The sequence below is a fragment of the Microtus oregoni genome, unplaced genomic scaffold, assembly GCF_018167655.1.
Source record: "Microtus oregoni isolate MIOR12 unplaced genomic scaffold, Mior012 000006F_ref0000085, whole genome shotgun sequence".
Taxonomy (NCBI): domain Eukaryota; kingdom Metazoa; phylum Chordata; class Mammalia; order Rodentia; family Cricetidae; genus Microtus; species Microtus oregoni.
The window spans coordinates 27,077,329-27,100,144 of NW_024543065.1; the positions used below are offsets into that span (position 1 = coordinate 27,077,329).

Below are 22,816 nucleotides of genomic sequence, written 5' to 3' on the forward strand. Positions count from 1 at the left end.
GTGAGTCTGAGGTCAGCCTGAGGTACATGAGACTCGAAAGAGCTTGTTTGCCTGAACTTCCTGTCAGTCCAGCCTCTGCTTCAGTGTTTAAATATTAATCCAGTTCAACAATTCTAACGTTCAGGGTGCAATAAAAATCTTGCAGTAAGGATGAGGCAGAAGGCAAGCACTCACAGTGTGCAAGTGTGCAAGGACTCACAGTGTGCAAGTGTGCAAGTACTCACAGTGTGTAAGTGTGCAAGGACTCACAGTGTGTAAGTGTGCAAGGACTCATGGTGTGCAAGGACTCACAGCGTGCAAGTGTGCAAGGACTCACAGTGTGTAAGTGTGCAAGGACTCACAGTGTGCAAGGACTCACAGCGTGCAAGTGTGCGAGCACTCACAGTGTGCAGCAGTGCGCGAGCACTCACAGTGTATGAGCACTCAGTGTGTGAGCACTCACAGTGTGTGAGCACTCACAGTGTGTGAGCACTCACAGTGTGCAGCAGTGTGTGAGCACTCAGTGTGTGAGCACTCAGAGTGTGTGAGCACTCAGTGTGTGAGCACTCACAGTGTGCAGCAGTGTGTGAGCGCTCAGTGTGTGAGCACTCACAGTGTGTGAGCACTCACAGTGTGCAACACTGTGCTTTCAGGTTTCCTATGCTGGGAAAGAACCCGACGGCCTGTGCACTGTCTGTGCACTCTAATCCCACATGTCTATACACCCTAAATGCTTCAAGGGTCTGACCTGGTATCTACACACTTAGGACTAAAAAGGACACAATGGACATTTCAGTAGCACTTTCTATAAAAAGAATGCTTTATTCAAAAATAGGGTCTTTTCAAAAAAGAGAAAACTCTTATGTACAGTTCCTCGGCTTAGAAACAGTCAACGACACAGTAAGAGAGATGGGGATTCTAAAATTATGATTCTGAACATGCGGTACTGCAGTCTTTCCCCACCACACTCCGCGCGTTTTTAAGGTCGTGGATTCCTTCCTCCCGTATGCCACCCTTCCCGGAAGATACAGACATGGCGATGGCTTGGCAGTGCAAAGTTCACGATGTGATTTAAAGAAAACAACATGGTTACTGCCTCTTAAATTGGGGACTCTAGGTATTTTCTTACAGAGTCAATGTTTTTACAAAGATCTGAAAGGAAATTTAATATTTTCTAACATTCAAAAGTTTTACTGTTTGTATTCACAAGCAAAATCAGAGTAATTAAAAAAACAAAACCAAAACGTGACTTCAAAGAAATTGCAAGGCAGTATTTTGGACCATGCCTTCATGCTCGGCCAGAGGGGAGTCGCTGGTAGGGTGGTGGAGGAGAGCCCTCGGACCCTGGTTTCTGGGAGCGCAGCCAGGTCCGTCCGTACTGACAGTGATTTCAGGAAAATCCAAAGCCTTGGCTCCTTCACCAGAGTTCCACCTTCAGAGACACCTCACTTTCTGCTTTCATCTATACAGTCCTGGCCACCCTGATCAGGAAGAGAGCCAAGGGAGGAACTGTGGGCTGCTTTTTAATTTTACATTGCTTAATAATCAGAGAAATGCTGCAGCCAATAAAGGTCACTCATTTACAAGTAAAACTATACAACACAGGCCATAAAAATAATGGAACTCGTGAAACCGAAAGCCTCGAACTTGATTCAATGAAAATGATAGGAGCAGTAATTCTGAGTGTTTCCCGCCTTCTTGAGTAATCAAACTGCACCAGTCCTTTCTTTCCTTCCATTCCGGGTGGACTGGTAAGGGCTGGTGCCTGAGTCATCAACTACGTCATTTCCTCTAGGGTCCCCTATCCAGTAGGCCCCGAAATGGTCCTTTCGGTGATACCTCAGGGACCAATGCAAACTGCCTGCCAAGAGTAACTATCTGTCATTCTTCACATAAATAGCATCTGTAAAGAATAAAATGAAGTTGCCAACGGACTTATATGAGGCAAATTTACAGCGCTCTTAACAAAAACCATTGGCCAACTTCATAAGGCCATATATGGAAAGATTACCTATAAATCAAATTGTCATCCAACACATTTTAATAATTAAATAGTTAAATATGACACTGGATCAAAAATGATCCCAGACTGTGAAAGGACTAATCCCATTAGTCCCACAGTTTGATGAGGCCATCCCAGCCACACGTGATGACCTTGGACGTCTCATGGGGGTGCCACACCGCACCTATGCACACTTTATCGTGGGCTTTAAACCGACTGTAGAGTTTTGTGGTCTTCCAGTCCCAAATGTTTAGTTTTCCATTTCCGTCTCCTGAAATCACATAGCTGCAACAGAACGAAAACATATCACAATTATTCGCCCACCTTAACCTGGTGAAACGATGGAAAGACACGGCGCCCGTGTTTTCACCCTAAGAAATGTGAAGGTACAGAGTTCAGAAGAACAAGCACACGCGCAGTTTGCCGCTGGCCATCACCAGTCCCTCCCTCCGATAAGCTGCCAGCCTAAGAGCTAGGAAGTTATTTTTCACCAAGGAGACAGGACGAGCGCACAGAGGAACGTGTTTCTCAGGCAGCCAGTGAGCATGTTAGGTACACTGTGCTGCAGTGAACTCTCAACAGTTTCAGCTTCAATATGCTCTGAACATGTCGAAGGCTGAGTCAGAAATAGGAATCTGAGGCCTAATTACCAAGCTAAATATAGAAAGTCACAGGATATCTGAATTCCTCTACCTATATATTTTTAACTAAGAGGAGGAAAGTGAATGCAGAAATTTCACTCTTGTGACCTAGAAATATCCAAAAGCTACATTTCTGTTTTCAGTGTAGACAAATTGAAGTCTGTCCAACACTAATGGGGAATTCTCCTGGTATCCATTCAACCACAGTGACACAGAAAAACAGAGAGAAAATCACGGTGATGCAGGCAGGAATGGATTAGGTAACAGTTAAAGGCATAGGCCTAAGCAGTATTATAGACTGATGAAGACCCTGCAGAAAAGTCAAAGTGTAATTTCCATAGCTTGTTCTTCCCTTTATGACTGCCCTGTCAGTTTGAAAGAGTACCCAGTCCTCGAGCACTGACACAGGTCCCAGTGGTTTGTGAAGTACTGCTACTGAACAGCACTGTACCATCCCATCACATGTGAACAGGAAGGCTTAACTTACCTCATGTCCGGCGAGAAGTCGACCTGACAAGCGTAGCCTGCTACCATGTGACCTTTGAAAATTTTCTTCTTATTTAATCTGAATCTGTTCTGGGCTCCAAAAATTAAGATTTGGTTATCCATTGACTGGCATGCGAGCCATTTCCCTGTAAAATGCAGTAAGTGGCATATTTTAGAGGAAGATTTAACTATTTATTTAACTATTTTAACTATTTATTTTACATATATTAGCTTTCATTACTTTTGTGCTCAAGTGCTTTCTAATAGCAGAAAAGCAATTCCTCTGGCACCGGGAGAGTGCACCAGTCAGGTATTGGCAAGAGCCATTTTTACCTACAGCACTGGACCCCACTCCCGTGTTCCCATTGTCTTGGAGAACTCCTCACATGGAGCTTTGACTGCTTAAGAACAAGGAAACAATTCCAGATCTTGGTGCCAACAGAACTAAGTTAAAATAAAACATGCTAAGTGGAATTATTTTATAATAACTCCAGACAACAGAACTACAGAATAGAATACATCTATGGGAAGCATCAAATCAAAGAGGGTTAGCAAGACCGCAGCGACTGTTTCTCAGAGGGTGTGTTGCCTTATCTACCCTGGAGTCTGGAGCCACAGACCCTAAATACCATTTCCTAGCATCTTAGACACTTGTAAGGATTACCCAGGGGACAGTCCCAGCACTGCCTATGTGAGGGGAAGACATGTCCAAGACTGGAATCCTAACGACAAAGGTACATACGGGGACTGACAAAGTGCTATGTAGGGCTTGTTGTGTCTCTAAGAATGACAGGGTTCTTGCCAACCGTCACCAAAGAGGGGCAGACAGAGGGGCGGGTTCTTCCTGTCCTGGGTCTGCCCCCAGAATAGCTCTGAAAACACTCACTTTACATCCCCATCAGAGCTAGACAGTATCAGTACGCCTGCAGCACAATTACCTGCTACTTAAAAGACAATGGATTATCCAATAGGAAACTGTATTTGATTTTTTTGTTTTGTTTTGCTGAAGAAAATCTTTTGGAGATGCAGTTTTCCCTCCCACAATCCCCTGTATCCTTTCTTTTCAACTTGGGCCCTGCAAAATGGCTCTCACAAAGAGGAGTGGAGAGAAGGGCCTCTGCCATCAACAAGAATCCATCATTAGGGCTGGAGAGACCACTTGGTGGTCAAGAGCACTGCATGCTAAAGGCCCCGGTTCATTTCCCAGCACCCACATGGCAGCTCACAGCTGTCTGCAATTCCAGTTTCAGACATCCTCACACAGACATACATGTAGACAAAACACTAATACACACACACACATACACACACACACACACGAACACACCATCAACACCCACAAGTGCATCCATGCAGTGAGTGGGCTGCATCAAGTGTGACCCCCTGGGCAGTCAAAGACAGAAACTTGCCATGAAGGAGACGGGGTTCCAGATGTGAGCCCCGATAGACACCAGCTCAACAAGGCCGTCTGAGCCAGAGGGATGAAGTTCTGTATCATATCTGCGCATGTTTATCCAGAGTGGAATGAGGACAAGGGCTCAGACAAGCTATCTACTGTGATAACCTATTTCTGCTACCCCAGTCAAACCCTAAAGGAAATGAGCATGAGAACTAACCCTGAGTGTCAAATAGGGCTGTAAAACTGCTTTAAAAGCCCTATTATAGGAAAATCACTAAAATGTTCTCATTTTGAAGAATCAGACCAAAATTTCCTATTCCCTTGAAAGAAAAGTTCTTATTAAATGATTTATTGAACCTGATTTGTGTTGGAAGGAAAATTATTAAAAACTAACAAACAAAAAACAACTGTCAGAAATCCTTAATGTTAACTGTAAATCACTGACTCTTTTATTTTTTCAAAACAAGAGAGTGGGTGAGGTGATTCACATATGAAAACCAGTAATTACTCCTGCTACAGAAAAGGTTTCCTTACACAAGTACGGCAACATCCTGATTCCCTGCACAGAGTTCTCCAGTTCCTATGAATCCAGCAATTACTCCGTGTCTTAGAAGCTCATTTTAGAACGCATTCTGTGTTCCAACTCACCATTTGGAGACAAAGTCACTGCAGGCATTGAGTGCATGCTGGGCTCTGCTATGTACTTAAAATCCACAGGGATATCCCTAAAAATTGAAAATAGCATACATGTTAGAATGAGTAATTCACCAAAGCACATTTAGAAGAATTACCCAAATGTACCCAAATACAAGCAACTTGCTTTTCATTGAACTTCCAGGATGGAGTTTATTATGAAAAAGTTTTTATTTTACAAATGACTTTCCATGAAAATTATAATGCTGTCAGTTCTAGTTTCTAGTTATGAGACTTAAACTTTGGCCCTTATTACTAAATATCCCTTAGTGATGTACTCATCTTAAAAGGTACCACGGGAGGCAGAAGAGGGTGTCTGAGCAAGCCTATGAAGAGCGTTTTCATCTGCCAGCTGACCTCACCTCATTACCTCGTGAGCAGGTGGGAGTGAGTGTGGACGACAGACAGAGCTGTAGGGACCCGTGTGCTACCTTCATCCACCCAGAAAAATGACCCAGGCCGCAGAGATTAAGTGCTTGGTACCAAGCCTCTTTTCAGTTTACATGTAAAGTATTTCTAAAGTGTACAGTCCAGGACAAAAAGCAGAGTATAGAACAGTGAAAACCTCATCTGATAAAAATGCCCCAATATAAAACAAAATTCTTAAGTATTCACTTAAATTGAGAACCAAATTGTACTAAGTACCTTTTCGTTTTCATTATTTTTTTTTTAATAAAAATGACTTGGAAATTCTGAAAGGGGTTTTGGCATGGCTGCTCCCTCTGCGTGTGGAGTAAACCGACTGGGACATGGAATCTGACGAGCAGCACGGGTGAAGAGCGAGTGCAGTCTTAGGGTACGACTCAATACTGCCAATACTTTGCTTAACTGGAAAATAATCACACTTCACTTCATGTATGAATTTCTCTGTCATTTACCCAACATCCAGAAGGAACAGATGACCAGAGGAAAAGGCTCTCCTGTAACCACGGAAGGACGGGAAGTGACATCACGTTTCTAAGCGCAGTGAGAAGCAACTTTCAGAATAATCCTCCACGTTTTTAAAGACAATTCATGTCCCCCACCTTTGTATTTATCACTAGTATGTAGTGACTTTTATAAGATGGATTGAAAGAGCACTTTCTAAATTAATCAACCATATTTTAGGTCCACATCTTTAGTAAACACAGCAAAAGTACTCATGCCCTATTTCAGGGACTCCAGGTACAATCAGCTCTAGAGCAGCAGCTCCCAAGGGTCGGAGAGCAAGTGACCCTTCACAGGGCCACATATCAGATATTTACATTATGATTCATATCAGCAGCAGAACTGCAGTGATGGGGTGGCAATGAAATAATTTTATGGTTGGGTCAGTACCACATGAGGAGCTGGGTTAAAGGGTCACAGCATTAGGAAGGTTGAGAACCACTGCTCAAGAACAGAACTGAATCTATACTACCCTTGGAACTTCATATTTCTGCAAAAATTCCTGCTAGGCATAGTTAAATGTCATAAACACAGAATCACTTTCCTACTGATACCGTGACTCAACTGTAACAAAGATGGAGCTGATTTCAGATCATCTGGTTTGGAAATGAACAGAGCAATACAGCTAACAAGTTTGGCATTTTAAAACTAAAAGATAAACAGCAATACAAAACATTTTACCAAAATAAATACTTTTCATTAAAGACAAAAACAAAGCCGCCGTGCCTACTATCAAGCTTTCAACTGATTCTCAGGCCACAGTTGCTGGTATCTACCATACCCCCAATTCTCCTTCTCAAGGACATTAGCGGTTGTTTGTATAGCACTGTGAAAGAAAGCCCAGCTTCCTTTGGTTGTTGTCTTTTAGGTCTTTATTTTTATGTGTGTGGGCGTCTTGTCTGCATGTATGTCTAAGCACCACATGTGTGCTTGGTGCCTATGGAAGACAGAAGAGGGCATCCAATCCCCTGGATCTAGATATAGACTATTCTGAGCTGCCATGTAGGCAGTGGGAATTGAACCTGGGTCCTCTGGAAGAGCAGCTGGTGCTCTCAACCACTGACCCATCCATCTGGTTCTTATACTCTATTACGGTGCTGTTCTACAATGAGGTGGAGGACATGTAAGTTTGGGAAAATGCCTCTTGTATAGAAAGCCCCAGTGCTGGGAACTTCCTGCGCCTGGGCTCAGTCCTGCTGTGAGCTTAAGGCCCTTTCTCCTGTGCTAGCGCCAGAATCCCCTGCGATTACTGCAGCAGAGGCTGCAGGAGATCCCGAGAGCCCCGAGTTGTTGGCTCTCTGTAGGCAGATGCAAGTTACTCCTCTCCGCAAGTCTTCCCAGTCACTCTCCCAGCCACAGAGTCACAAATCCAAGTTCTGGAATCAGTCTGACCTGTCGTTTGAGTTTTCACGTCCTGTACCACCTTAGGCAGATCACTTAAGCCATCTTAGTGTACAGAAGGAAGGAGAAAAAGGCTCCCACCCCACATAAACACACCTATCTCATGAGACGGCTTTGCACAGGAAAGAGGTTGTATGACATGCGTATCCTAGTGACTGACACAAAGGAAGCGCTAGCTCCACACCTGTACTGTCACTAATGATAGTAACATTAATGTATAGTCAATATGATAACAGCTGGTGCCACACGGACACGTGCTGCACGGCATCACTGGCAACAAGAGAGCAGTGTGCCTTTCAGCAGAGCTTCCTAGGAGTTCAGAGGGAAACAAGATGCTAACATGGCCACCTTAAGTTAATCAAAGCATTTTGAGAAAATACAAGTACCCAAAGCCCTCTAACTGGTACAGCACCTCAATATTAACCACCTTCTTACACCACTCTGCTTTCAATGATGGCGCTGGAACAGCATCTAGAGATACAAATGTCTGATTTTGTATCTGTTATTATTATTATTAAATGTTTGTTTAAGCAAAATCAAACCACTGACATCTCTGTCTCTGTCTATCACACACCACACACACAGACACACACAGACACACACACAGACACACACACACACACAATTTGGTATCAGGCTGGGGAGACTGTTACTAAGAGTGCTTGCTGTACGGTGTGAGGACCTGAGTTCAAATCCCCAGCACCCATGTAATACAAGGCGTGACTGAGAGGAAGACAACCTGGCATCCTTCTCTGACCTCTGCACACAAGTGGACAGGATGTGCAAGTGCGCACACACCATGTGCATCTGCCCCAAACCAAGCTAAACCATCCAAACAAGAACACTGGTGTTTACATCATATTTTCTGTAGAAAACAGCCTCCCTCCTCCTTTCTTTCATTGTGGGTGTTACACTCTCCCACTGAGAGCTAAATCTCTTAAAAAGCACCATTTCGGATGACAGACTTTAGCTTCAAACCATGACCCCTAAGGATGAAGCTGAAGGTTAAGATTAGATACAAAGTAGTCAATGTCCTTGGGGGTAATCTTGAAGGATATACTGCTGGTGTGCAAGTTGCATTAAATCTGAAATTATCTCGATTGTCTTAACAATGCCGAGGGCCTACTCAGCCCACTCCGGTTTCCATGGGAGTCAGTCTGAACAGGAAACCCTGGCTGGGGCTCAAGGCTGCAGGCTTTCTCTTAAATTACAACTTCTAGGGGTGGGTGCGAAGGTGCACTTTTGAGTCCTTGCAAGGCTGTGGTCTCCACTGAGCTGTGCTTTGTGTCTATAAAGACAAGCCGGGTTCTACCCAAGGACTTTCTTATTAAAAGGAAGATTACCACTTACTTATTTGCAACTAAATCATAAAAGAAACATAATACTTAATGAAATCAGCTTAAATATTTTTTTTTTTTACTTAAAACAAACTTTTTTTTTTGGATAAAAGGAAAAAGTATTCAATACATTCTGATTATATTCAATAATCCAAAGGCCTGTTTAAAGCTGATGAAAGGGGGCAACTTACAGCATGAATGATTACATGGCAGGCGGTAAAGCTCGGGTTTCTTCGGAGGCCAGGAGATTATGTGTGACCCTCATATCATACACCTGCCTGTCATTCTGCAAAGACCAGTACGCTACCTAATAAAGAGTGTGAGGCCAGCGAGAAGACCTGGCAGGAAATGCTGCTCTGCAAGCCTGAGTGTGAGCTCTAGACCCACCAGGGAAGAAGCCTCCGCAGAGCTGCCCTTGACCTGCAATGGATGCAGGGAAACGAAGCCAACACACACACACACACACACACACACACACACACACACACACACAAGAAATAAGAAATAAAACGAAAAAAGAATGTGTAAAGCCATGCTAAGACAGTTATCACGACCACAAAGCTGGCAGTTCAAATCCATGCACTTTGAAGGATTCTCCACAGACTGTGAAGGACAGTATGTTTAGATTTCAATTTCCAAATTGTTGGCACTTAAATAATCAAAACACTTTGGCTGGAAAAATAAGCAAATAGCTGCATATTATCAGGCTTTGACTTCGGCTATAAATTTTATTTTTTTATGTATTTATTTATTTGTTTTATGAAAGTCAGACATTTTACCGATGGAAACTCACCATTCCCAAACTCTTAGGCTCTTATCGTCAGATGTACTCACAAATCTTCGATTCTCATCAACAAACACAATGGTGTTGACAGCTCCCAAATGCCGGTCATACTCCTGGACAATCTCTCCGCTGCGGATGTCCCACTGCGCAGCGACAGCAGAGAAGGTACAGACAGGTGAGGACTCGTAACAACAGCAGACTATACTTGGGAACCTAAAGACTCTAGTGCCCCATGTTCATGAAATGACTGCTTCCTTCTAGGCACATGCAAGGACCCTCAAAGTGTAGCAAGCATCAGTGGTGGATGCTCCGTTCTCTTCACCAGTCCTAACAGATACACTAGAGAGAGGCGTACCTACCTGCACGATCTTTTTGTCAGACATCCCAGCTACAAAGAGATTTTGCTTGTCTTCATCAGGATTGAACTTGACACAATAGGGTACTTTTCGGTTTGTAAATCTTGATATACACTGCCCTAAACCAAAGAGTCAAATTAAACAAGAAAAATAAATTTCACTCCTAAAGGATGACAATGGTGTGAAGATCTACTTAGAAGTCATGACGTACTGAATTTTGAGGAAGTGCAGCTTGCTTGCTTGCTCTTAAAACCACTACAATGGTAGTTTTCATAGATTTTTAATGGTTAAAATTTCTTTTTTCAGGAGTTGGGGAGATGGCTCAATCGGTAAGAACACTTTCTGTGCAAGTGTAAGCGCTTGAGTGTTGATCACCAGCATCCTGTAAAGGAGCAGGCACGGCTCTGCACGTCTGTAAACCCAACACTGGGAGACAAGGACACGTGGATCCTGGGAGCTTGCCGGCCAGCCAGTGCGGCAAAACTGGCCAGCCCTCAGTTCAATTGAAAGAAATCAAAGAAATAAGGTGAACACACACATACACACACACACACACACACACACACTAGCATATACAATTTTCCCCAAAGTAATGTATCACTAGTTACAGAGATAGATCTAATTACATCAATGCATGGACTATTATGAGCAGCAGAAAACATTAAGGTAAAAGCCAGGAGAGTGTGTATCAGATGTGAAGTTGGGTGAAGAGTTAGAAATGAAGAGAGATTATGGTGTGATCCTATCTACAAGGTTAAGAACAGGCATGGGGCCTGTGGTGACAGACGCTCTGTGGTTGCTGGAAGTGGGTGCACACTAGGAAAGGGCATAAGACTCCACCACACGCTGCAGTGTTCTATGTCTTGATCTTGACGTGTCTAAAACAAATTTGCACAAGTTTATTATTTTAAAAAATTGCTGAACACCTGTGCACTTAACACTTCACGTGTATCTTAATTTTTAAGAGCTGTAGGATGGTTGCCATTTAGCCGTGAGGTCACTAGCTCAGTCTACACACTGACGCGAGGGGGGAGCCCAGGCAGGAGCAGCTCCAGAGGAGGGCAATGTGTAGTCAGAACTGAGAACCGCGACAAGCAAGGTGAGGAACCTGGGCTGGAGTCAGTGCGACCTTGGATCGAACCAATTCTGCCACTTACTCAACCTGCTTCTGAGAAGCCTATGTTCATGGGCAGTTCCTCACCTGTAATGCAAGACTAGCACATACCTCGTAGGGGTGTGCTAAAGTCAAATTACAGATACCAGCATATGCTCAGCACAGTCAGTGTCCAGTAAACATTATTTCTTATGATTAACTTGGCAAAAACCACAGGGTTTTTGTTTTTTTTGTTTTTTTTTTTTATTTCAGACTGGGTCATGCTCTGTAGCCCAGGCTGGTCTCTAACTCAAGGTCTTCCAGCCTTAGCCTCCTGAATGCTGGGATTGTAGCTATGCACCTTCATTCCTGGTTCTACAAGATGTTTCCTAGTAATACACAATTACACCACCACAAAATACCGACATAATTAATATCACTGTATTAAGTGAAACCGGCCCATATGAGTTCAAATCTACATTATCAATTTGGGCAATTAAATTAAATTTGCTTCTGATCTATGCAATGCCTATACTAGGAGATGTGGGGGAATAAGGAGATCATTAGACAGTGGACAGAACGGTTTGTGTTTGTCCATCAACATGTCTGCAGGTGAGGATAATGCGTCCCAGGGAAAGCACCGGTTATACAGACGAGCGTCAATCTACACACACACTTGTGCTATCAGCTGACTTCTCAATAACGAGAAGCAGCAGCTGGAGAAGGCACCATTTCACCAGAGGGCCAGTCGTCCGAGTCCACGGACTGTTAGTTCAGGAGAGTAAGCCGTGCGCACTTACCCGTCTCGGTGTCCCAGAGCTTCAGGTACCGGTCATAGGCCGCGCTGAGGAACTGGGTGCCTGCGGTGTTGAAGCAGATGTCTCTCACAGCCTTACTGTGACCTAGAAGCAGAACCACAGAAGCTGTGGTGAGATCAGTGCACCACCGAGGAGCACGAGGCAGTGACCTCATGGAAGCTGCCAGCCTGCACCCCAGCCCCGTCTGTGCACACAGCTCTGGGGTGACAGTTCGTCTTCCGTCACGAGGCTCTGCAGGTGGTTCTCACAGGTTACAATTTGCTAAGAACTCAGGGGAAAGGTGCAATTTTTAAAAATTTGTCGTGGCATCTTTTAATATGCAGTGCACACACTGACGACTAACCAGCCAAGAATTTATTGAGATCTAAAGTTCTAATTACTGCCAGTGAAAGAAATAGCTGAGATTTTTTTTGGGGGGGTCCCTTCCATATTGCTCACCATGTTAGAAGTAAAAACAAAGTGTTCCAAACCTCAAGTGCAGGAGGTTGCAGCTCTTATCCAGTAATTGCCTATTTCTGAGATCACATTACTTAATTCCATAAAAATTGATTCAAAACCATGATGTTACCTCTATTTTTTAAAAGATGTTATCCTGGCACTAAATTAATTTCAGGGCCCTAATTACGCTTTCCCTGGACGTCAAACCTTGCCAGACAAATGAATCTTTTCCAAGTTTTTGAGAGAACTAAGATGTCGTTAAACAAAAGCAGAAACATGCCCGTTTCTCACTATGACCAAGACACAAATGATTTCACACAATGTACAAGACTCAAACTGTCACCTGAGGGCTGCCTCCCAGAACCACCCCTTCCACAGAACTCCAGCTCTCCAGCTAGGCGGGTGCAGCGGAAGCGCCATGGCAACAAGCAAGTGTGAGCATGGCAACGAGCAGTCCCCTTCCCCACCCCCCCGGTCCCCTGCAGAGGATCCCTGTAGAGAATCCCAGTTTCCCCCTGAATTCTGGCAGTATGGGTGAGGCAGAGGAGAGGCATCTGAGGGGCATTTTATTCCCCTGGACACAAGTGACGGTTTCCCTCAAAGTCCTGGGTGCTGGCGCAGTGTCTCGGTATCTGTTTGCATAGAGAGCCCACACCGTAACAGAGCATGGGAGAACAGACTCCCACTTTAATCTAAAAACAGAGCCACTGTGGCCCACAGCACTTCAGTGTGGTACAGTTAAATCTGGAAAAAGTAACAAGAGGCGACAAGGACAGAAGAGATTGTCAGGCTCTGCTGGCACAGCTTGGCCTCCCTTTGGTTCACTTCTCATCCTCAGTCCCACTGTTCCTTATGCTTCCGCTGCTAGCTCCCAACATCCTTCTAAAGCGTCAGCTATGGCTACTGCGTACTGGACATCTTCACAGCTGCTCAGACTCAACAGTCCCAAACCTTACGTTCCCTTCCTTGCTGGACAGCGCTACCACTCATCTGGCCGGCCGGGAGGTGTCTAAGGTCCCCGCAGTCTTATCACTCATATCCTGTTGCTGAATCTTACTAAATTCTTTCTTCTGTCTCTGTGCTTTAGTTCAAACTCTCGCCATTTTGAAGAGAGACTAATAAAATAACTGTATAAATTTATTTTCTTACTTCTAGGCTTGCCTATCAAAGTCTACTCCAGATTGCCACATCATCTTTGTATAGTTCCGATCACATTACTTTCCAGAAAGGGCTGTCCAATGCTCTTCCCTGCCGTCAGGATTCACAGAAAGGGCTGTCCAATGCTCTTCCCTGCCGTCAGGATTCAGTTTCCTTCATTACTAGTTCAGCTGGTTCTCCACAGCCTGGCCCGCTTCCACTCTTGTCCACTCCTGTCCCTCTGCTCTACCCTGGAACAGTTACCACACGTGCTCCTCATACCACTCTCACTTCCTAGTCCTCTCTGCCTACCTAAGAGTTTACTCCTTCATGACTCAGCTCAGTAGACCTGAGAATGTTTGCCTTCACGTCAAGGCAGTAAAACTGCTGCTACTGATGTTATATCTCTCTTGCAAAAGCTTTCCTAAACAGATTTATAGACAGGGAGAAAAAGAAATATTACCGATAAATGTTCTTAGACAGCGCCGGTCTCCATAAACTTCCCATAGCTGGAGAAAATAAAAAACACATGTAAATGTAAATATTTTCTATACGATGTTAGAAATTGAACACATGACCTCATGTACTCTAAGCCACTAGCCCTGGGGATATCAGTCTTAACGCAAGTTTTTATCAATAACAACAGTCCTGTGCTAGCTATGTGTGTATATACATCTTTTGTAGGCACAATGGATTTAATTACTAAATATTGACTAGTTTGCCATTTTGAGTTATACTTTTGGGATACACACACACTTTCTTTATACTTGAAGAGGTATTTACATCAAAATATCAAGAGGATTTAGCTATATATGGAATTTATCTGGGTATTTTTATTTTCTTACTTTTTTCTGTACTTTACGTATTTTTCTAAGAAGAACAGCTTTTACTTTTGTAACAAACTAATTGTAAAGGAATTAAGTGTTGTAAGAACTGCTGTTATGTACCATTTTCATACTGAAGTATTTAAAAAGTACTATTCTGAAATAACATATAGAATCTATATGAAAATATTATCTATGGCTCATAATCCTCATCATATCTAAAGCAGATATATACAAAGACTTCAAAACTAGCATCACTCTTGTCTCCCTCAATTCACCAATGCTGTTAGTGCTCTAAAATCAAAAGCATTTTCTGGTCCCCCAATGCCAACCAGACAGAAGCCTCAGGTCCTGAACATGGCAGACAAGGACCTCTGGGACCTGCTCCCTTGCCTGGGGCTGGAATTATTTTTTTCCTCGTATATTTTATGCTCTGGCAACCACAACCCTGCTGTAGGTTTCAGAATTCATCATGCTGACTCCTTCTATTCATTTTCCCCAAGCAGACTCAACTCTCCCTGGCCCCTCCCTTCCTGGCCTTCCTGCTCAGGCATGCTTCTACTGAAGCCGGAATGTGCGCCTGTGCCTGCCTGCGTCACGGTTACTTACATCAACGTGAGACAGTCAGGACTTTCAAACCTTCTATATTATAATCCCCCTGCATATCATAGGTACCTACTAAATGCCTACAGGTGTGAGCTACATTCAATTTTGCTTTGTTTCTTGATCCAAGGGATGATCATAATCTCAATGAAAGTTAAAGAAAATTAGGAGTTTTCTGAGAAACTGCTTTAGTCAGAGACAAAGCGTTTCTATTACAGACAAATGTCTAAATGACTGCTCCCAACAAATGCAGCGACTTTATATACTGGTAATACTTATCACTGTTTAAAAAGGATAAATAAAGCCTTGATAATTTGACTCTCCAAGCTACAAGAATACTACAGGGCTGGGATTTACTGAACCACCACAATGATCCACAAAGATACCAACTATTCTTTAAACCGTAAGGTTTCAGAGAAGTTCCCTTTCTACTCGAGTTGACAAGAGGGGCAGCTTGTTGTTCCTGCCATGCACTCCACAGCAGGGAAGAGGCTAAGATGGACGCCCGAGAACAGGGCGGGAGAGGCTGAGGGCGGTGCTTCTAGCTGGTGTCCGGGCGGTCGGGAGAAAAGGGTAAATTACACTGTCTACTCTCTGGACATGGGGTTTCCATCGCAGCCTTTCTTTCCTCAGTCAGGCTGAGGAACAAACTCAGTTACATATCCATAACCTCGATAAAAAATGCATTATTCCTGATTCAATATTTATGTGCCCAGTGCCAAAGTGATTGGATTACATCCTAATCAGCTGTCTGAGCTTTAAAAAGAGCCCAGCCAATTGGACCACAGAGCCACGTCTGACTCTACAAGTTTGGAAGCAGGCCACAAATAGCTACATACATAGGGCTTAACAGAAAACAATTAGCTTCTAATTGCCTAATAATCCCAATTTATTTCTGATTACTCAGACAGACCTCCCCAAAGTTCTGGCTCTGCAGCATTCCCACTGGGTTCCTGAAAACTCACCTTAATTTTACAGTCCATGGAGCAAGACAGCAACAAATGTCCAGAAAGAGGAAACAGCCTGACCGCACTGACACCCTGGAAAAGAGACCTCATTACTGCTCTGAAGCATTCAAAGAGACAGGATAGTGCAAGCAACCTAATTTGTTATTTTTCTTTATTCCAAACATCATGTTCCAGAATAGCCTTTATCAGTGTTCCAAGAAGCCCTATCTTGACACTAAATTATTGAGGTCTTTTTATTTTAAACTTTAAATTTCACTTCCTTATGGTGAGCCAGTCAAAACTGCTACCTGCCCCACTTCTTGCCCTTCTTCTCTGAGGCTCCTTGTTCTTGGCAAAGCTCTGGAAACTGACACCTGGGACCCTGAAGCTGACAAAGAGTATCAGCCTCTAGAGTGTGCGAATATCCCACTTTGTGTTGTTCTAAAATAATTTAAATAAAATAATTTAAAATACAAACATTGCCTTGGATTAGGAAGCAAGGAGCATCTCTGGTCTGGTGCGGAGTCACTGGGGCTAAGCAGCAGACTCGCTGCCATCTGCCCTTCACTCACCGTGTGGTGCCAAGAGGAGGCAGATGGCACAGGAAGCTGGGGGAAGGAACAAGCAACAGGGTGGAGGATGGACACTGACCCACAGAGCTCACGTCACGAGCAACCTGGATGGCCTTGAAGACCGCTGGCTGGCCAATCCATGGAGGACTCTACCAAGCCAATCTCACATTGACCCTGAGTTTGAGGCTCCTGTCCTGACTTTCCTGACCGACAGCTGAAGTTCCACATCGGCTTCCCTTTGTGTTTTATTGTGGGAACACTCAGTTGCCTTACCTTTGTGTGTCCAGACCACACGTGAATTTGTTTTTTGGGAAGGTAACATTTTTCAGGTGGCACAGACGACCGTAGATTAACACCAACATCCTGAGGTATGTGAAGGTAGGACCTGCCTTGATAGTCATACATTTCTTTGACTAAAACAAAAAAAGTCAAAAGACAGCCATAAATAAACGTAAGTCATAGTCATGCAATCTGTACTCTTAAAGCAGTAGCAAATGCCAAGATCTAGCATTCTACTGAGACAGAGGGAATGCCACGCTGACGACGGTAAACACTAAGATCATGGGTTGGCGAAATCAAGCTCCTGTATTCCCTGCTATCATTACCATGAAAGGCAGTGTTTTAGTTTCTAGACACCCAGGAGGTATGAGATCTATAGCTCTCTTGCTTGGCTACACATTGCAGTAACAGAGACTTCACGGCAACACAATCACCACGAGGGATGGAAAGATAACCCTTAGGTCTTCAGAGTCACTGTTAAAGAACTGGAGCAAAAAAAGCCAAGGCAAAGCCAACAGAGAACAAGTGTTAGTTCTTCATTCTCCACCTTCCCACTTTACCACCTGCTTCTGTTCTATCTGCCTTTCTCCATTTTCACAGCAAACTTTATAAGAAAAGTTGCATGTGCGGCTTAGACCACTCATGGCCTGTTGTAAGGAGGGAAGCTGGGGTGTTTGCAGCTGAGCCTCCTGAGCTGCACTGTAGCACTCCAGCAGGTCCACTGCAGCCTGGGACGCACCACGTGAGCTCTGCATTGTGTATGCTGTCTCCCCGGAACATCACCGCGGCTGCAAGGACTCTCGGCTCCGATTTAACACTATCATATGCTATCATTGCAGTGTTTTTACTGCACGAAGCTTTGTGAGATTCTAGATACACAATAGTTTAATTTGGAAAACAAAGGTTTTCATTTTCCCTATGATCATCCTTATTGTGTATGCATCCAATTAGTATACCTTTGGATCATGTTTGTCTGGTTTAAAAAGCTGCTTTTCCGGTGGTTGGTTTGAGCTTCACTGGAAATTACTAAGTGACTTCTGGCTTAGAATTAGGACAGAATTTCAAATAATCTCTGCAATGGTCCTAAATATTCGCCTGTCATTTTGTACTAGGTATTCATGCAGAGTGGTGTTCTCAGCATTGATGACTATAAAGTTAAATATTGACCAAGTCTGAAAAACATTAAAATGCGTTCTACCTCCTGCAGTATCGTTCAACCAAGATTTATTTCTTATGTAAAAATAAAAGAGAACATTGATTTCATTACTATGAAAACTTGTTTTCATCTTAAAAGAATGGTAAAATTTATTTATATTTATATATTTATAAAATTTAAAATTTTCTGTAATGATCAGGTAAATGTTTCCTTTGTACGGCAGTCTCACATAACGACTGTATACACCACGGGTCACAGAGGGAGTTCTCAGGGAAAAAGGAGCCAGGAGTGGAACCAAATTTAAGTAGCCAACTTAAATTACAGAGTGTACCTACAGAAGCTGGCAGCGCGCCTGCACAGGCTAGGTGCTCAACAGCGCTGCCAGGCACTGCTTATGGTGGTCGTGGGATAAGCACACAGCACTACCAGACTCCTTAGACATAAAACCCAAGTCTGTGAAGCTAAATGTGGCCTCCTGAACCCTAAGCACTCGGTGTGGCAAAGCAGCATGGCCAGGACTGAATCGTTCTCTAAGCTGGTCAGCATTGTGGAATTCCCCAACTGAAACTAATTCTTAATGAACAGATAAGTTAGGGGACATTCATAAGTCTAGTAATCTCACATATACTCCTATGGAAAACAGTTTGTTCTATGACAGTGATGACACAGGGACATTTATTTGGCTTGGGTTAAACAACTGATGCACTTAAGGCATTATTTTAGGAAAAAAACTGACAGACCATTCAAGTTTATTCTTTACTCTTTTTTAAAATACCCACTGAGGGTCTGGAGAGATGGCTCAGAGTTTAAGAGCACTGACTGCTCTTCCAGAGGTCCTGAGTTCGATTCCCAGCAGCCACATGGTGGCTCACAGCCACCTATAATGAGATCTGGTGCCCTCTTCTGGCCAGCAAGCATACAGACAGACAGAACACTGTACACATAATATATAAATAAAATGTTTAAAAAAAATAAAAATAAAATAAAATACCCACTGATACTTATACAAAAATTATCTTTGCTTATCTTTAATCATACTACATTTTCTCTTTCATTCATATAAAGTCTATGCTAATTTCTGTAGGATGCAAATTATTCTTAATATAATAGTCACATAATAGCAGCCAACAGTGAGAAGAACCGGCATTATACGGAACAAAAATAAACACAGTAGATTTTCATGACAGTACAGACGTGAGAACTTCATTACCATGTAAGATTGTCTTCTCCTCCCCAGGTTTCTCCTCTTCCTGTTTGCCTTTCTTCTGCCTCTTCGCTGTGATTTCATCCAATTCCTTTTGTTCTTCCTAAGGAAACAAAGATGAGAACTTTTGAATGAATGCCTGAATATGACTGTTGGTCATACACTCCCTATAAGGAGGTTTACAAATACTTCTCCTAGGATAGAGATGGATTACCTCTTATACTGATCACAAGCTGACATTAGACACATGCCTAGCAATATTTTTAAACTGATTTTATACACATGCACATGTAAAGTTCATACTTCTGGAACACCCAGAAATAAATTTAATGTGTTATGCTAATTATGCAAATGAAAAGCCAAGCCATCAGAAAATCTGGTATCAGAGGTCATTGAGTTTAAGAAGACAGGGTTGTTTGCCGCGAGTTGCTTTTACATCGTCACGAGGACATAAGCAACATTACAGATTTCAGATCAACTTTTTTGGGGAGAGCTGGGAAGGGGAAGACAGGCAAACAGCAAATCCTATCTACATAAACAAGTCAAGATAAGGCACCTAAAGTAAGCTGGAAGGATACCCATGCTACTAATTTATAAACGGGCGTAAGCAACAGCCAGAATACAAATTCCTAAGGACAAGAGTTCCTTTATCTTGTCCACCACTGTGCTCCAGAACCAAGAACAGAGCCCAGCTCTCAGAGACTGGGCTACGGGCTAATTTTATTAAAAACTGGTTCCATAATCTATGTTAGTCAAAAGAGCACCGGGGAAAATATAGCAGAAAAAAAAGGCAGATACAAATATTGTTGCAAAGAAAAGCAAAGAAATTTTATATTTTCTCAGTCAGCTAAGGCTGAGAAATTTTGATGAGTCATGGTTCCTCTTGGGAATTCTCACATTTACCAACACAGATATGATTGACAAAAACAGAGCACACACTGGAACTGATGCTGAAAACATCAACGCTTACTTCTGAAGGTTTGGCCACATCTTTTTCATCCACATATTTTGCCCACGGTCCCAAGAAACCATCAATGTTAGATGCATCATTTTCTTTGAACTTTTTCCTCTTTTCTGTTTTCTTCTGACCAGTTTCAAATACAGTTAGACCTACATTAACAATAAACATGAACAGTAAGCGAGCAAGTCTATGTTCTTTAGAAATACCAGTATATAAGATTTTACTTGGCTAAAGTAATTATGAGCAACCCAAACCAAAATCTGTCTGAAACTGCCATAGAGACCCACTCTTGCTGACAAGAAGAAATTCAGTATTTTGGGAAAAGATATTGGGATGCCTTTCAAATTCTAACACTCTTTAAAGGACTTACAATGGTATAGCGACTCTTTTGGTTTTGGTTTTAGTTTCAGGGAGAAGTTTATCATCATTTAGCTTAAGAAGTAGAGAGAACAGCTCCTGCTTGGCAGGAGAGGTCCCAGGCAGTAGGGGACCACCAGGTTGCTGGTCTTGGGCTTTTAAAGACTCATGACAGATCTGGGGAGAGTGATGTGTGGGGGAATTGGGAAGTTGGGGAGTTGCTGGGTCCAAAAACCTTTTTTTTTCTTTATGGTTTTTTTCAAGACATAGTTTCTCTGTAGTTTTTGGAGCCTGTCTTGGAACTAGCTCTTGTAGACCAGGCAGGCCTCGAACTCAAGACATCCACTTGGCTCAGCCTCCCGAGTGCTGGGATTAAAAGAGTATGCCACCACCACCTGGCTCAGGCACCTTCTTAATAAATAAATAAATAAATAAACAAACCAATATTTTTTTTCAGTTTTGTTTTGTTAATGAACCAGTATTGTTTTGTTTTGTTTTTGTTCTCATGTAGCCCAGGATAGCCTTAATGGAATTATAAGTGTGCATCAATATGCCCAGCAACTCTAAAAACAAAAATAAACTTTGATTTATCATTTTAAAATGGAATTAAACTACCATAGACATTTAATACTTTACTTTTATTTCATGTGTATACAACAATACAAATTAAACGATGCTTCATAGAATCCGGTATTCTTGGCCTCTAATGTCATCAACCTTAAACAGACTTACAAAAGATGATGCTCTTGATTTCATCAGTAGGTGAAGGCTGCATACTGTTTGTACCCACTAAACAGAAAGAAACGTTTGAGTGTCGTGGTCAAAAGCTGACTAAGAATCTAATTGTGTGTGCACATGTGCACAGGGAGTAAAGGTCTAACTGAAGAAAAAGGTCCATCTATATGAACTCAAAGCAGTTTCCATTGGGCTTTGTGTTACAACAAAGCAAATTAAAATTCGACTACAGTACTAATTATCCCATACTAAGAAAGCAGCTTCATAATATAGGGTTATCCTCATGCAATGAGCACATTTTGTAAATAAGATATCAATAGTCTGATGAACTTTGTACTAAGGTGTCATTTAGGTTATAATGTTTGTCATGATTACTAAGTGAATAGAAACATAAATATATTTTAAAAGACATTAAAAATCTGCTATCACAGCAATTTGTCAAAAATTATTTCAACAAACATCTAGTATGGAATTTTCCTGTTAAAAAGTAGCTTGACAGCTGAGAGGCCAGTTGCCAAGTTTACCTATGCATTAATTGTAATAGAATGATTTTTGTTTTTTTTTTTTGTTTTTTTTTTTGGTTTTTTCGAGACAGGGTTTCTCTGTGGTTTTGGAGCCTGTCCTGGAACTAGCTCTTGTAGACCAGGCTGGCCTCGAACTCACAGAGATCCGCCTGCCTCTGCCTCCTGAGTGCTGGGATTAAAGGCGTGCGCCACCACCGCCCAGCTTTGCATTAATTGTAATAGAATGATTTCTAGTGGTTGGCATGGTGCCAAGCACTTAAAATAACCAAAAAAGGTAAGTACTGTCATATTCCTGACAAGACGACACAACCAATGAGTGGCAGGCGTGAGCGGTGAACAGTAGTGGTTCTGAACTAGTGCTCTAACCCCTATCGCTCTGCTACTTTGACCTTAAAAAAAATCAGGAACTATACAAAATACTAGTTTTCCCTACTGTTTGGTGACTGCAAGACACTCGTTATAATTACCTACTTTAAACATATTACCTTGATTCTTTTCAGCTTCTTCTACAGACCCGATGTATTTAGCAGACACTTGGTGGCTATCCAGTGAAGGGTCCAGTGCGTAGCCTGAAAGCAGAAAGTGCAAATGGCCAACTCCCCTTTTATAGCTCGTTCACTGTAAGCACCCACTTCCTAGTTTCCTTTCCCTAAGGACCAGGCCTTCCTTTCTGAGCTCCACTTCCATTTCCAACCCTTCCCCCACATGTCGGGCTGGATCACGAGAGACTAGAGCGAGCAGTATTTCACAGGGTGAATCTAGCAAACAATCATTGCAGAACTAAGAGCTTTTCTAGCTGTGAACTCATAGTTCAGTTCACATTCTCGCAGAGGTTAAATTACAGTGCATTCTGTGTCCAGAAAGTTAGAAGCTATTTCCTTTTCCTTCTTGATAGTGGACACTACCGTTAGAACATTACTTATTAAACCGAAAAGAAACAGGATAAGATGTTATATATAAGCTACAGCTATTATTTGGAAGATATCCTTCTTAGTAAGGGCAGTTTCCAATCTTAAAACACTACTTTTAAAAGCAATTCCTGACGTTCCTGGTGAGAGGAGTAAGGCTATCTGCTGGCATAGGAATACGACTCTTCACTCAGTTACACCATACACAGTTGCATGTATTTGTGTTCTTCATTGGTCAAAGGGGACCAAAAAAAT

General features: G+C 42.6%; 1 protein-coding gene across 2 annotated transcripts in view; it reads right to left on the bottom strand.

Moving 5' to 3' along the window:
- Positions 1 to 778: 778 nt before the first annotated feature.
- Positions 779 to 22,816, bottom strand: part of Cdc40 (cell division cycle 40) — a 51,671-nt gene continuing 29,633 nt past the window's right edge. For both annotated transcript variants that reach the window (XM_041654619.1, XM_041654620.1), the window contains 12 exons: positions 22,139 to 22,222; positions 20,047 to 20,186; positions 19,083 to 19,179; positions 16,711 to 16,850; positions 15,884 to 15,958; positions 13,955 to 14,000; positions 11,899 to 12,000; positions 10,009 to 10,124; positions 9,659 to 9,792; positions 5,156 to 5,232; positions 3,110 to 3,254; positions 779 to 2,266 (listed from right to left, as the gene is read on the bottom strand). In XM_041654619.1, the coding sequence (XP_041510553.1) occupies positions 2,089 to 2,266; positions 3,110 to 3,254; positions 5,156 to 5,232; positions 9,659 to 9,792; positions 10,009 to 10,124; positions 11,899 to 12,000; positions 13,955 to 14,000; positions 15,884 to 15,958; positions 16,711 to 16,850; positions 19,083 to 19,179; positions 20,047 to 20,186; positions 22,139 to 22,222 (1,334 nt within the window). In that variant the 3' untranslated portion in view covers positions 779 to 2,088. The remainder of the gene's footprint in view (positions 2,267 to 3,109; positions 3,255 to 5,155; positions 5,233 to 9,658; positions 9,793 to 10,008; positions 10,125 to 11,898; positions 12,001 to 13,954; positions 14,001 to 15,883; positions 15,959 to 16,710; positions 16,851 to 19,082; positions 19,180 to 20,046; positions 20,187 to 22,138; positions 22,223 to 22,816) is intronic.